Source organism: Mugil cephalus, chromosome 20 (genome assembly GCF_022458985.1).
Source record: "Mugil cephalus isolate CIBA_MC_2020 chromosome 20, CIBA_Mcephalus_1.1, whole genome shotgun sequence".
Taxonomy (NCBI): domain Eukaryota; kingdom Metazoa; phylum Chordata; class Actinopteri; order Mugiliformes; family Mugilidae; genus Mugil; species Mugil cephalus.
In genome coordinates, this window is record NC_061789.1 from 19,851,005 (window position 1) to 19,865,489 (window position 14,485).

General features: G+C 41.5%; 1 protein-coding gene across 10 annotated transcripts in view; it reads right to left on the reverse strand.

Annotated features, from left to right (window-relative positions):
* mybpc2a (myosin binding protein Ca) overlaps positions 1-14,485 on the reverse strand; it is a 43,052-nt gene that overhangs the window by 18,046 nt on the left and 10,521 nt on the right. The window contains exons 2-14 of one of the 10 annotated variants that reach the window (XM_047572698.1): positions 12,582-12,617; positions 12,379-12,387; positions 12,218-12,238; positions 9,404-9,421; positions 9,093-9,113; positions 6,723-6,737; positions 5,988-6,071; positions 5,727-5,875; positions 4,175-4,292; positions 3,899-3,947; positions 1,634-1,690; positions 1,383-1,549; positions 1,010-1,142 (exon numbers count right to left, since the gene is read on the reverse strand). In XM_047572698.1, the coding sequence (XP_047428654.1) occupies positions 1,010-1,142; positions 1,383-1,549; positions 1,634-1,690; positions 3,899-3,947; positions 4,175-4,292; positions 5,727-5,875; positions 5,988-6,071; positions 6,723-6,737; positions 9,093-9,113; positions 9,404-9,421; positions 12,218-12,238; positions 12,379-12,387; positions 12,582-12,617 (877 nt within the window). The remainder of the gene's footprint in view (positions 1-1,009; positions 1,143-1,382; positions 1,550-1,633; positions 1,691-3,898; positions 3,948-4,174; positions 4,293-5,726; positions 5,876-5,987; positions 6,072-6,722; positions 6,738-9,092; positions 9,114-9,403; positions 9,422-12,217; positions 12,239-12,378; positions 12,388-12,581; positions 12,618-14,485) is intronic. The other 9 variants (XM_047572700.1, XM_047572701.1, XM_047572699.1 and 6 more) reach the window with 9 other exon arrangements.

Genomic DNA, 14,485 nt, shown 5'->3' on the forward strand with positions numbered 1-14,485 from the left:
AATAAAACTGAATTGAATTGAACTTTATAACCTGCATCTGGTCCAACAATAATAATAAATGTCCCTATTATTAAAAGGAGATTAGAGTGTCATATCCTGGAAAAAACATTTGTTTGCCTTCAATTTTGCATCCGATGAAACTTTTGTTCTCCCTGTGTCCGTCATGCATATAGACTGTATATGTATATAGACAATGGGTCCCCACTTCCTTGCACTGAAAACACTATTTTCCTGGGTATGTACACCGAACGATCTTCGAAGTTTGGAGCTATAGTCTGGTCGAAGAGTACAGTTGAAGAGTGGAGCCTGACTGCATTACACTTCCTTCAGACTTACTCGTGTTTTAATTTGATTAATATTGCACACTGCTCTAACTACACCAGTTAAAAGTAAATGTTGGACTAGACACCCACAGCCCTACCGCTTGCCGCTAGTCATCGTGATGTCACATGGATGCTTGAGTATGAATCAACATTATATTAACTACCTAAAATGAGAGAAACGATCCTTGAAGAAAATGATTTAACATGTATTTTAGTGTTTTAGTTCGGCCCATGGAGCTTATGACCTATACTACAGCCAGTCACCAGGGGGAGCTCAACTTGTTTTGGCTTCACTTTTGAGGAGCTGTTCTGCTGTCCATCCTTATTTACAGTCTATGCTCCTTCACTAGGCAGTGCTAGTATAGGAGACTGAAGCTGACCAATGAGGGCAGAGACTGGGCTATTTGGGAGGAAGTGGCATCCACTTTTACCGGGAAGATGCAAAATACTGTATGTAGCAATAAACTGCACTCTGTGCTGTGCTGGTTTGATGGAGACTTTAAGGGCCGTGGTTTAAATGTTGTCATATACTACATCTTAATCTCACTGTTTCTCAGCTACCCGTGTCCATTTGTCACCAAGCCTTATGTTTGCTTCACATGACATGAGTTTGACGTAATGCAATTATTGAGCAAATAGTTTGTTCACTCAACATTATGTTCCAGAAACACAGAAGAGAGGCTCACTTGGCCGATGGTTTGATTTCCTGTCCATTTTTGAGCCACGTGACAGCAACGTCGGGGTCAGCCACTTCCACAGTGAGCTGGATTTTCTTGCCCTTGTCCACTGAGTAGGCTGAATCCAGCTTGCTGAGGAAAGCTGCAGAGAAAGTATCCTGTTAGTTCAACCACTGCTTTAACAATCAAATAACCCATAAATGCCAACCAGCAGCTAGCATATGCTACCACACATTCCAACAGAACTTCTCCCCTGGGCTCTTTAAACGCTGCTGGTATTAACAGCCAACTGCATCTTGTTTCTTGCCTGCTGTCTCACTCAAAGTGCACAGTCTGCTTTATGCCTTTTAACCACCCTCCTGTCTCTTTCCTCCCTCCTCACCATCACTTTTCTTGGACTCCATCTTCATCTTCTTCAGCCTTTTAAGCATGCCCCTCAGGTCTGTGATGCCGTACTGAAAAGCAATTTTCTCATAGTCACAGGGCCTGGCATCCTTTAAAATTTCCCAAACATCCACTTCTTCTTTTGGCCCTTGTTGTTTCTTCTCCCTGGTTGAGATTATAACCATAAGGCAAATAAAAGGCAGGTGACGACGACAGAAGATGCATTTTTGGACATGTTAATTGCCTTACCTTTTCTTGAGCAGCGCACTGAAGTCTAGTTCACCAGCGTCCTCACCAGCGTCTCCACTGGATTTAAAAAAAGAAAAGGTTTGACGTTTATTGTGACATGTTTAATTCTATTTACAGCATTCAGTAATACACCTCCCTTTATTCAACATTATATAGAGCTATAAAAAGGCACAGACGTTCGAAAATGTGAAGCAGACAAAATGGACCACAACACAACATGCAGCTGAACACCACAGACCTCTAATACATTCGTGCCTGTAGTTTGATGAAACCATCAAACAGCACTTTTAATGAGGACTACAAGCTGGCATCATGCCCTCAATTGAAGTGACAGATGAAATGCCCAACAGACGAGTAACATGTAAACAACAGACATGACAGGAGAAGGCTCTAAAAAGCATTAACATCATAAACGCTGTATACATTACAGGAAGCACTTTCTCGTAGCTGTGGCTCAAAGAAAAGATTCCACTGACTCCAAGAGTGATGAAAAATTGTGTATGTGACGACTGAATTACAATCAGACACTGAAGGTTATGAAGTATGACTATGGCGATGTTAGCACTGGTGTGGCCTGCAGTGATTTTAAACACAAGTCTGTGACGTAGTCACCAGTACGCTCGGGGGGGGACTACAGCTCGACTACCCCGCATAAAACACTTTATTACCCCTCACATTCACATTTGCAAGTATAAAGTGATGGGAAGAATGTCACGTGACGTCGAGTCATCAGTCATCCTCTTGTGCTCAACAAGGTGACAAGTACTGTGTGTGGCACGCGCCAATAAATGTCTACAGGATCGAGTGCTTGTTGTTTTCCGCCGTGAATGGTTGTGGCAGCCCCTTCACAGTGTGGAGTGTGTTTTCCCGGTGTGGTCGAGGCTCATTGAACCCCGCAGAGAGCAAGATAAATGGCAATAAATGCAAAGCCATTCTGGGCGATCATGTTCGTCCTATGGCTGAACAGTTCATCCAAGGATAACATCCATCCATGTTATCCCCACCGTCCCAGTGGGAGTGGATTCTCCCAGGGCAGTAATGCTTTCATTCACGGGGCACACACAACCACCAGATGGCTGGGTGAGCATATAAATAATGCTAGCTGTGAACTGTGACCAAAACAACTGACATAATGTGTTATAATAAGAATGCAAGCGAAGTGTTTTTTTTTTTTGAGGCTGTTGAAACTCCTGTGTCAACATACAGCATGTACTGCACAAAATGTTTTTCTCTCCCTTTGAAGCCCTTTAAGCTGACCAACCAGTCAGTGAAGGCACAACATGAAGAACAATAATAAAAAAAAAAAAACCTGATATGCCTTGGGCAGAAAATAATGAGTGAACAGAAGAGAGCATCCCAAAGAACGCAGTCAGACCTCCTGTATCTGGTTGTGATACTGTAACACGTGTTAAGAGGAAGAGACAGATGAGCCTCCTATAGGAAATAGGCTCCTCCATACTCTCCTTCTGTAGGCTGAGCTGCATGACCTCTAAATAACAAGGTGTTTAACATACTCATACATTATCTCTCCAGCTACACATTTGAGTTTTAACCAAGTTTTCACTTTTCATTTATCACACCCGCCTCTCTCCTTCACCCTCTCTCTCCCTCATATCAGCATTCTGCAAATAAGCACGCACACATCCTGTCTAAACCACAGTGTGATGCTGTCTTTTTCCATGTTGCATTTCTCATCTTACCTGCGCCTTTCTGCTCGAGCTCTAATGAGGGGAGGAAATTATATTTTAAAACGCAGATTACAGATGTCAGCGCGGAGGTGTCAGCTGATATCCAATCACACAGCACACATACAGTACGTACAGTGTACAGGTTGCTGAAATAATAATAATAAAAAGAAAACATTAAAAAAAGCTACCCAGTTGCGAGATACGTACATAGACACTTCGCACAGACAGAGACAGAAATAGACACTGAGGAGAACAGCTACATATAAAAAAAAAGAAAAACTCCTCACGGACTGTTATTGAGACTTGTGACGAAATACATGAAATCCTAAACCACGAGGGGCTCCAGGTGAGGCAAAACACCAGTGCAGCAGACGCATTGAGACGTGACAAAAAGAGGGAGACGGCAGACAGACTGACTCGCACAAAGTCTGCTACAAGTGAGGGATAGACAGGCGCATGGGCAGAGACTCTGGCTGAGACTGACAGATGCCCAGAGGCAGCGATCTACAGACGAGCATATGGGCGACAGCGTGACGGGTGACATGTTGAGTAGACCCTTGCCGACACTGACACTCACGATCGCTTAAATGCCTCCAAGATGTTGTCCTGCTGGTCCTCTTGTACAGCTGAAACCAGACAGAAATGGAAAGGCTGGTGAGAGCTCAGCTAGGTTAATTCATTACACAGCGGAAGGAATAATGGAGTGATGACCCTGCTAGGCCACTAAATGATAGGACCTAATGTGTATCGCACTCACTGAGTTATTGGCTGACAAAGCCAGTTACATAGTAATGGTGGATACCCTAAATGGAAGATGACAATAATGTGATTAAGTGTCTGTCTCCGGACCAACCCTGCACGGAGACTTCGAATGTGCAGCTGTCGCACTTGTCTTTGGAGGTGACCTCGCAACGGTAGCCACCTGCGTCTCCATCCACTACTTTGATGATGCTCATCTCGTAAGTGTAGATCTGACAGGGAGAGAGAAAGGGAGGATGATATGCTACTAGGACATGCAATTAAAACACACATGGCGCATGCACAGATATGCTGTACGTGCTCAGAAACACATGCCCGAGTATGCAGACAACACGGCCAGAAGGATATTGGTTTGCAGATGAAACCATTAGGACAATAACATGGAAAGTAACTTGGTTTGCAAAGCACTCACTGGACTTGCTCAAATTAAACATTTATCATCTCCTCCAAATGCTGCACAGACTTTTATGCAAAGTGGAACATCTCAGGTTTTTTTCTCAATAAGGCAATAAAGAGTGGTGTAAAAGAAGTTATGGCAACTGTGAACAAGCCTACCATCCTGCTGTCATAGATGTTCATTTCAAAGTCGAAAAGGTACGATAGACACGTGTACTCTCTCCAACACTCACGCAAGCATTGGGCTGCAAAGGCACAACTAAAGTTGTAACTCACATGTATAAAATGAGACAGGGTAAAGGAATCAATTTGAACTGGAATGTGGCATTCTCTTATCAAATCTATTATTTTAATTGTAAGATTAATTTGTTCAGTTAGTCGTTTATATTGTTTTATCATATACAGTGATTCTTCTCGTAATTAAGTCCAATCATCCTATTTCTTTTTGTTTGAATTCTACACTGGGTAGGAAGTCAGTACAGAACACAGGAAATTATCCGGGCTTCAAATAATCCGGGCTTTATGTAGTGATGGATAGCAGGGTAACAAAGATGTAGGACACGTCATCTGAACGTCGTGGAGTTGTTTACATGAAAAGGGATTTGGTGCACGACCACCGTTTTCTTTGTATCAGTTGAAACACGCCACATAATGAAATCTGAAAGGCAGATGGAGGTTAGGATCTTAAAACAAGATTAAAATATCAACCACTTGATTCCGTAGTGGTACTAGAGGCTTGAGCAGGGGACAAGGGAGTGTTTCCATGTCACCATCACCTTCAGACTTACTCTGGGGGGTTCAAGCCTGGTTTCAAACCAGATTTTAGAGAGTGTATTGAGACAATTTGTATTATTATTGACAATGTATAAATAAAGTTGAATTGAACTGAATTTGAAATGAACAATGACAGGAGGTCAAAATTCTTTCAGTAACAATTTTGGAATGATGAAGATTACAAAGTTAGCTTGTTAGCTTATTATTATTAACTAATTAGCATCAGTGATCGTTCATCCATTAGAATTCATCCACATTCTATCAACCTATCATATTAGAGTTAAGGTAATTTAAATACAGCGTGCTTTAATGTATCACCAGCGATAAATTCAGGCTTTAAAGGGCTAAAGGCAGAAACACAATCTGACTTTCTCTGTATTTCACTCCGGACCAAAGTGTACAGCCGTCTTCTCAACACGACTGTGCAGCAACGCATGCCCAAAGGTCATTTTAACACACGCAGAATAACTGTGTACCTTGGTGTTCCTGTCATAGGTCTCTTTGAACTGCAGGTGCTTCCCAGCTTTGCTACCCAGGTCGAGCCACTTCCCTTTCAGCCATTTCATGGTCGGCTTCCTCAGCAGGTTCGAGGAGTCCACTTTAGCCACAAACGTGATATCCTTGCCTGCCAAGAACAAAAATGAAACACACTGATTCATTAAAATACGCTACAAGTGGCTATCCCGTTCATTTCAGATGTAATTCAGGGGTTTTATGGAACAATTATTTTGCCGGACCTTTTGTTGCTGTGACACTCTCCGGCCTCTCCACGAACAGACCGGTCAACTCGGACGTCTGAGGACCCTCTCCTGGAGCATGGTCTGAGAAGGGTGTTGGACAGAGGGGTAAGGAAAAATTAAAATAAGCAAAACATGATCTGGGCACCACTGTGATGATGACACTTAGACCATAGACAACAGGGGACAAGGGGACCAAGCAAACAACCAAACTGTCATCCAAAGAATGGAAGGCCTATTTGATGAACATTGGGAAATTTAAATTGTCACCATTTAAGACTCAAACCCGTAAAAATCCGCCCTCGAAGCTAAGGAAGTTTATTCCTTTGGTGGGGCCTATTTAGCACTGAAGCTGAGCAACACTCTCACCATGAGGCAAAATCATTCAACGTGTTGTCTTATGCTTTTGTTGTCACAGTGCATGTGCCATTTGAGACCCTTTGACAAATGACAGGCGACCAAGAAGCCCTGTGAAACAGCCTGGCCAACAGGGAATAAAGAAATTCCTCAGATCACCTCTGAAGACATCATATTAGGGTTGACTCTCTGCAATCATCTGCCACCCTGACAGAACATAAGCTAAATCTGTACAGTCTTATCTTGGCAATAAAAAATGAGCTGCTCTTTTATCTGCTCACTTGTTTCTTTTGCAAGTAAATTGATGTAACCTTTGTGAGGTGTTTGCTTGTCAGTTGATATACTTTACAGAGACGCTAACATATTCATTTTTCTTACCATCAGGAGGCAACTCTGCATTGGAGGGGGGGAAAAAGAAAGAGAGAGCGAGGAACACGTCAGTCTGTACGGTATATGTGCTGTGCTGTTAAACACAGGTGTTAATTGGCCCAATGATAACCTTGACTTCAGGTGAGGAACACTCACACATTAAATCAACGTGCTCTCACACTCCAAAAAACACATCTTTCTTTCTCTGACTCTAATTAACAAATCCATTTTTTTTCTCTTCAAAAACCCCCACAACTGTTAATAAGAATCAAGTTCAAAGTCACTTAAACTGTGCTGAAGTTAGGATGTTAACTTCATATAATCTACATAAATTGTCTTGTTTAAAATTCTAAATTTTAAAAATTTTCTTTATAAATTGTCTTGTGATTGCAGTCAGACATACTGTGAGTTGTAGAGGAAAAGAACGTTTACAGACAAGCAACACGATAAAAACACATTAGACCACCAATCAAGTACAGTGAGAACGACCCCCTGTGAACATCCATTGGACGAGACCAGTTGTTGAGAGAATGGATCCAGGGCCATGTGTCAGTTAAGGTCATGCGCCTCCATAAATTCAGAGAACCACGCTGTCGGCGCCTCTTCCTCTCTCTGCTTTTATGGGCTCAGTTAATTTGATCTTTTAATCAAAAGTATCCCCGAGGACAGATCCAAGTTCAGATGTTCGGGATGATTTAAGAGGTTTCAGTTAGAATGCTAAGCGGGTAAAACTGATCCTGGAATGGAACCCAAGGGACACTTTTGAATGTTTACACTTTGCACTGTTACATTGGAGACTTGCTGTGTTGGGATGGGATTTCCAAGTTAAATTAAAAGCTTGGCTTCAAAATTACATATTTGCATTCAAATGTCCATTAGAAATAAACAAAACTCCCCAAAACAGGTGGTTCTGGTAGGTAAGTGCTGCTTCAAGGCTTTTTTTAACATGATCATTGTGGTTATTGTTCCTAAACCTAACCAAAATGCAACATGCTATTTTAGGTGATGTCCGGAACATTGACTAAAAGGTTATTATTTGATCGTTCGTCAATTGAAATTAGTGCCATCTTCCAGGATCTCATTGGGAAACATTTAGGAATTCATGGACCCACTACAAATGCTGTTTTAGTCAAATATTGCATGAATAGTAGTACTCTCATTTTATTATTATTATTTATTCAGTGTATCATCAATTTTTAATCTAAGCACCACCAGGGTGAAAATTCAACGTATCAAGTTTCTTAAATCTCACTTAAGCATGGCAAGAAATAACCAAATCAGCCCTGAGGTTGTGACACACACACACACCAGTCAGACATAACATTATGACCACCCTCCTATTATTGTGTTTGTAAGGGTGTACATTGTCTGGTCTGTAACATTCCCAGGTGGTATGTGTCAAAGTAACATCCACATGGATGGCAGGACCCAAGGTTTCCCAGCAGAACATTGCCCAAAGCATCACTCAGCCTCCACCAGATTGCCTTCTTCCCATAGAGCATCCACATGACATATGTGCCCCAGTGATGCACATGAACCAGAATTAACTTCTACAGCAATTTGAGCTACAGCAGGTCCTCTGTTGGATCGGACCACACAGGCCTGCCTTCACTCCATCAGCATCAGTGAAGCCTCGGCCACCCAACCAGTTTTGATAGATACTGACCACTGTAGACCGGGAACACCCTACAAGAGCTGTAGTGGGGGAGATGCTCTGACTGAGTCATCTAGCCATCACAGTCTGGCCCTTGTCAAACTCGCTCAAATCCCACTGCCCATTTATGTGCTACCAGCACATAAACTATTAGGGCAAAATGTTGCCTATTATGCCTGTTATATCCTGTCCACAAGCAGGTGTAGTGGTGAAGAGATAATCAGTGTGATTCACCTGTCAGTGGTCATAATGTTATGCCTGATAGATGTACAGTTTGTCCTGTTGAAATGCAGGCAATAAATATCACAGTTCTTAAGATACTCAAACTATTCTTGAATGCTTTGGTTGAAGCAATCTAACCACTATATAAATTCTTATTTTGAAACGTTTATACCAAGGCAGTGTCAGAAGCCTCTCTCTTATTTGTTATAATTCATTTGATTATTTGCTAGGCTCATAGTTAATGTTGTGATTATTATTCTACGCAATGTTACCAAATCAACAAGGCTATGGAAAAAATGTAACTGAATCCTCATAATGAATCCACCTGTTGAGTGAAGAACCGGCGATCCTAACAATGATGGCCATCACAAGAGCAGTCCCAGGTTTCAGGGAGACAATTAGTTTAATACTAATGCCCATGAACACATAAAGTAGTTTACACAAAGCAAGCACAAAGAAAGCACAGGCAGGTTGGGATATATTGTGCTGTTTGGTTTCCTTACCATCCCTAGGCTCACTGTTGGCTAAATGAAAAGAAACAGTTGGTACATGGGAATTAGGCGTGGAGACAATTAAGGGTTAAAACACTTCCCACACTGAAGAATTGGTCTCCTAAGACTGCAAAGATGTGTCTGTGTGTCTTTATGTGTGTGATTATGAATGAGAAAGCTGTTCAACAAAGATTGGATTAAAGACAATGTATAAGCCTTTTCACGGAGACAACCACAATATCTTCAGACAAGCTGCAACAGCATACACACACAAACACACATACAAACATACACAGATAATGACAAGAAAGAGAAGCGCTTACCTCCAGCAGGTTGGGCATCTGTTAATGAAGAATAAGCACAGGTTAAGCAACTAAGCAGCACAAAATTAGACGTAATGCAGACATAATGTACCGTAAGCGTTTCAATACAAATGCGTACTGTACATTTACACGCAAACATGGTGTGATTATGCTGAGCTTGATAAGTAAGCTGTGCCTCTTTGTGCTTTACTGATAATGTTGCAGACAAATCAAAGTGTTCGATTTAAAAGATTAGTAACACAAACTCACATACTAAGCTGCTCAGCCTGGACAGAACTTAGCTTATTGTCTCTGCAAATGAAAGTGACACAGTAAAAGGAAACAAACGTCACTTTGGAAAGATTAACTGTCAGACACCGACACACCGACACTGACATAATGATCCCAAGAAAACTGCAAACCGTTCATGTTTATACCATGCAATGTTGCTGCTCCCTCACCAGGTTTAACGTGCCCCTGATTGTCCAAATCAAGCGCATGTTGCTGTTCTCCAATACTGTAGTGCCTTTGCATGGACATGGCACTTGGCAATCAACACCCTAATCTGCAGTGTAGTCCTCGCTTGGTTATTCCATAGCCCCAGCCCTCTGAAGCCAGCAGTAACATCATATCATAAATGTTGCAACAAATTTCTTTGATCTATGTTATGCTTTCAGGGCTATCAGGGCCGACAAGACAGCAGAACACACTCCAGGCTAGATCAGACGGAGGTGGCGGCAGCACATTTTTTTTGAAACATGGTGGGCAAGATTTGAGCTCCACTGGCATGTGAGATGAGCTACGAAGCTGTGGTGAGTTAAACAAAAGAAGTTTATCACACACTAAAGCTTCCATTGATCTTTCCTTATAATCATCTGTAGGCTGACCAGGCCTCCCCTTCAAAGAGCGACTGAGCGTAAATGAGTTGCAGTATGAGTATAGCTCAGCGCTCTACCTCATCATTGCACCTGCACACGCACACACACACACACACACACACACACACACACACACACACACACACACACACACACACACACACACACACACACACACACACACACACACACACACACACACACACACACACACACACATTTAATCATTCTCAGTGAGCCACGGACAGTTTATGTAATAATTCACCTTGAATGACAGCAGCTGCACACACAAACACACATGCTCAGAAACACGTGTACCATTTTCCTGCTCGTGCCCTCTATTACAGCTGCTCCATAATATGAATTGACATTTAATCCAGCAAGGTGAACTAAAACTGTACACTGACAACTCCATTTCTAGATGTAAATGTTACTCTCAAGAGACTTGTTATTTATTACTAACTGGCATTCGTTCTACCTGATGTATACACATTGGATGAACGCATTACATGGAACTCACATATCACGTTGCTGCTCTGCGGTGGGCCATTACACCCATACACAGAATCATTTCACACGTTTAGCAGAATGTATTACCCACAACTATGGATTGGACTGGAAAGGTCAGGATTTCAGGCACTCGCGGAGCCAACATGAAGGCAACTATCTGCCAATCTGTCTTAGACTCGTCTCTCACACATATGAAATAGCATCTCCTTGCAATCTTATCTACACAGTGTGGAAAAACAAAACCTGATCATGAAGTAAACGACAGAAGCTTACACGAGCACCGACACGTCAGCCAGTGTGTCCCAGGAAAACAACTTCAGTTAGGTGTACTCTAATGGTACTGAGTTAGCCACTGATTCTAAAGTCGCTTTAAATTGTAAACTTCAGAAGAAAGCTAAATTATTTATTGTTACTTAAATGATTAAAGTTATATCTGTCCTCATGAGCTGGTACAGATTTATTTCTCTCGCTACTTTTAGCATTACACTTAACATGGAGAATGAACAAAATAACCAAGAAAGAGGGGGGGGGGGGGTCTGTGTGTCTCATTTAGACCCAGATATCAGTATAAACATACTGAAAGTTGTATTTTATCAGTAAAGCTGTTCAAAACTGTGACACAAAAATGTCACAATACATTTTAAGAATGATTATAGCCATTCAGTCGTAAGTCTACTTGAAGGGGCAATGCCTTCAGTTGCATTGACACCTGGATTAATTAGTACCAAATTTCATGGTTTCTTCCAGAAAGCTCCAGAAATTATTTATCAGATTCTATCAAATTAACTACGTTTCCATGTTTAAATGAAATTGCACACCGTTTGAAGAGACGACCTGTGTGCCAGCTATACCTTTACCTTCCGTGTTTGATTTTCCACCAGCAGAGACAAGCAGCAGATGATATTTGTAATGAAGCCTCTCCAAATGTTTCGAGTGTAACATGTTGTGGACAATTAAAGTTTTATTTTTAGTAGATGGCAAACCAAAATAATGTATAATTTGACTGTTTAGGTGGTTAATCAATCGGTCATTCAAGTAAGCATTTACCTTAACTAGAAAAAGCACATGTTAAAACCTACAGCAACCTTCGGGTAGTGTTTTTGCTTTTACAAAGGAAGCTGAAGGACAAATAGGACATATTAAATTGCATGTACTGTATGCTTTCACAGGATTAACTGTACCAGAGCAAAAATAGTAATGACATAGACACACTCTTATGCTTACCCACAAATTACACCCTCTGCATCTGATTTTAACACCTGGTGCATAAAATAAACTTGGTGCTAATAAAAGAATATCGAGAAACACTGAACCGTGACTGCTGCGTGTGTCGGTGTATACTGTGTGATGCATCTAGCAAGTGGGGATCATGCATCTCCACACACGCAGTCCCATCACCACAGAAGTCTGGCGCTTCTGTGTTTGTTGTTTCGTCTTTAAATCTTACCCTCCTCGCTCGCTGGCTTCTCTGAATGAGTGGAAAGACGCACATTATTTTGACGACGAGACTGACAGCGATGATGATGATGTGAAGGATGATTAGGGTGATGATCTATGCGGTTACATCTATGAGACAAACCAACGCTGAGTGCAGACTGCTTTTCTTACCCTTCTTGTCTGGAAATGAGAGAAAGTAGAACACAAATCAGAAAATGTAGCAATCTTCATGAGGAGCTTTTATCTAAATGTGTTTCCAGTGGTTATTCTGGCTAACCATAAAGTAGCTGATTACTGTATGCATAACTCAAAAATAAATTGGATCTCTGGAGCACAGCTTGTGGGTTCAGATTAGATGTCATGAAGGCACTTACCAGCAGGGGCTGCTGCAGCCTTATCGCCCTTGGCAGCTGCAATTAAACAACAATTATGTAAATTAATTTGTACATCCTCATTATTTCATATCATACAACACCAGCAGCACAGCGTTTGGATAGTCACAGCTTTAAGAGCCGAGACTCAGTAAACTGTTTGAAGAGCCACATCTTCTGATCTGAATCCCCAGGAGACGATAACTAATAATCATTTCTTTACATAATTGGGGGTGCTTGTTTATCATGTTTTTTTTTTAATCTAAAATGTGAAACATCATTTTATTTCATGTATATAGCGTGTATTCGACTGTGCAAGGTGTGCTCAAATGTTTTCCAGTGGGTTTCCAGCACCACGTTGCAGGTAAACACTCAGTTACTGCAAATAGAGATCAGACATGCTTACAGACATAAATACACCAAACCGTACAAAAAAAGACTTTTAAATAAACTGTTTCATTTTAATAACATACACACACGTTCACAAGGACCCGCACAGGGAAACTACATTCAGACAGCCCTGCTTTGTGCACCTCTACTTGATTTCTGTAGGGGTTGCCTCTGGCAAAAGAGGGAATATTGGGTTTCAGCATGGGAATCGTGCATGATTTAAATGAGGCACAGTTTACAGAAACAGTAAGGCAGAGATAAATAAGTAATAAAATAAGTACGTTTTTCAGAGATTGTGAGGAATAATTGGGCTTAAAATTTTTTTGGAAAGGGCGGCCTCAAGACAAAAAGGCATTTGATAGGATAAGTACATCAAAGTTCCAGGATCCCGATCTAGGTTACTTTAGAAGCTCAAGGGTGTCTAATGAGATGGCAGATTAAGCACGAATTTCTGTCTGCCAGAGCAACTAAAGCACACAGCTGCACAGTAATAATTCAGTTTTGGCAGAATTCACATCTTAACCATCTATTTTAATAATTTCACAGGTCCGTGCCCTCATTAAGGCCTGTGTTTGAACGTTCAAAAAGGTTTCAGTGCCTTAACTTTCCTTGGGAGGTACAGTTGATGCTGCAAAAGTGTGTTCGAGGGCTGAGTCACAGAAACAAATGAGAATATGGACGTGACAGCTATCCTGCCTCCAAACCATCAACAACAGGCCACAACTGCAACTGAGCAGAGTCCCATGAGACTTTTTAACAGTGGGTCTAAGATATCAAGGCTTGGCCTTGGCACTATGCTTGTGCCCCAGGCTGGCACACTATGTCTGGCATACTGCTGGGGAGGCAACACTTCTATTTTGGATATGGTTTGTTTTTCAGGCAGCAGTCTATTAATGCTTCTCTCAGCACTTCGTGGATCAGACCAGACATTAAAAACATCTATCCCACCTTTGTTCTGTAAACCAGAGGAAGGTCTGTCACAATTTCAGGCTAGGTGTTAGGTGGTCCTTTTACCCTTGTGTCAATGAGATTGCATATAAAATAACTAACTCGTTCGAGGCATGGCAGAAGACAGGAGGAGGATTTCTTTCTGAGAAACAATCCTCACCCTGCCTGACAGCTGGGACGTAAAATAAATGTCATAAAATCACCATGGAAAGAGATTAATAATATAACCGTTTTACCAAAGATGCCTAGAATTAAAAAAAAAAAAAAAAAAAAGTGCGTGCTGCAGAGCAGTCCCACTGGCGTCTCACTATTCCAAAAGGAATATTACAGTCTCTGAGAGGGAAATTTCATTTGAAAGACTTCTCATAAATGCTAATACAGCCCTTAGCATAACATGAAAGTTCAATGAAATGCATCTGCTGAGAGATCTGTTCAAAAATGCAACCAACACAGACTCAGCCTTTTTAGATTGTTTTTTATTTATCAGGATTACATAACGGTGTGAGGACAATTTGATCTGTTTCACTGAGCTCAGTCTTTCATCTTCTGTTGTCAGATAGATGCCCCTA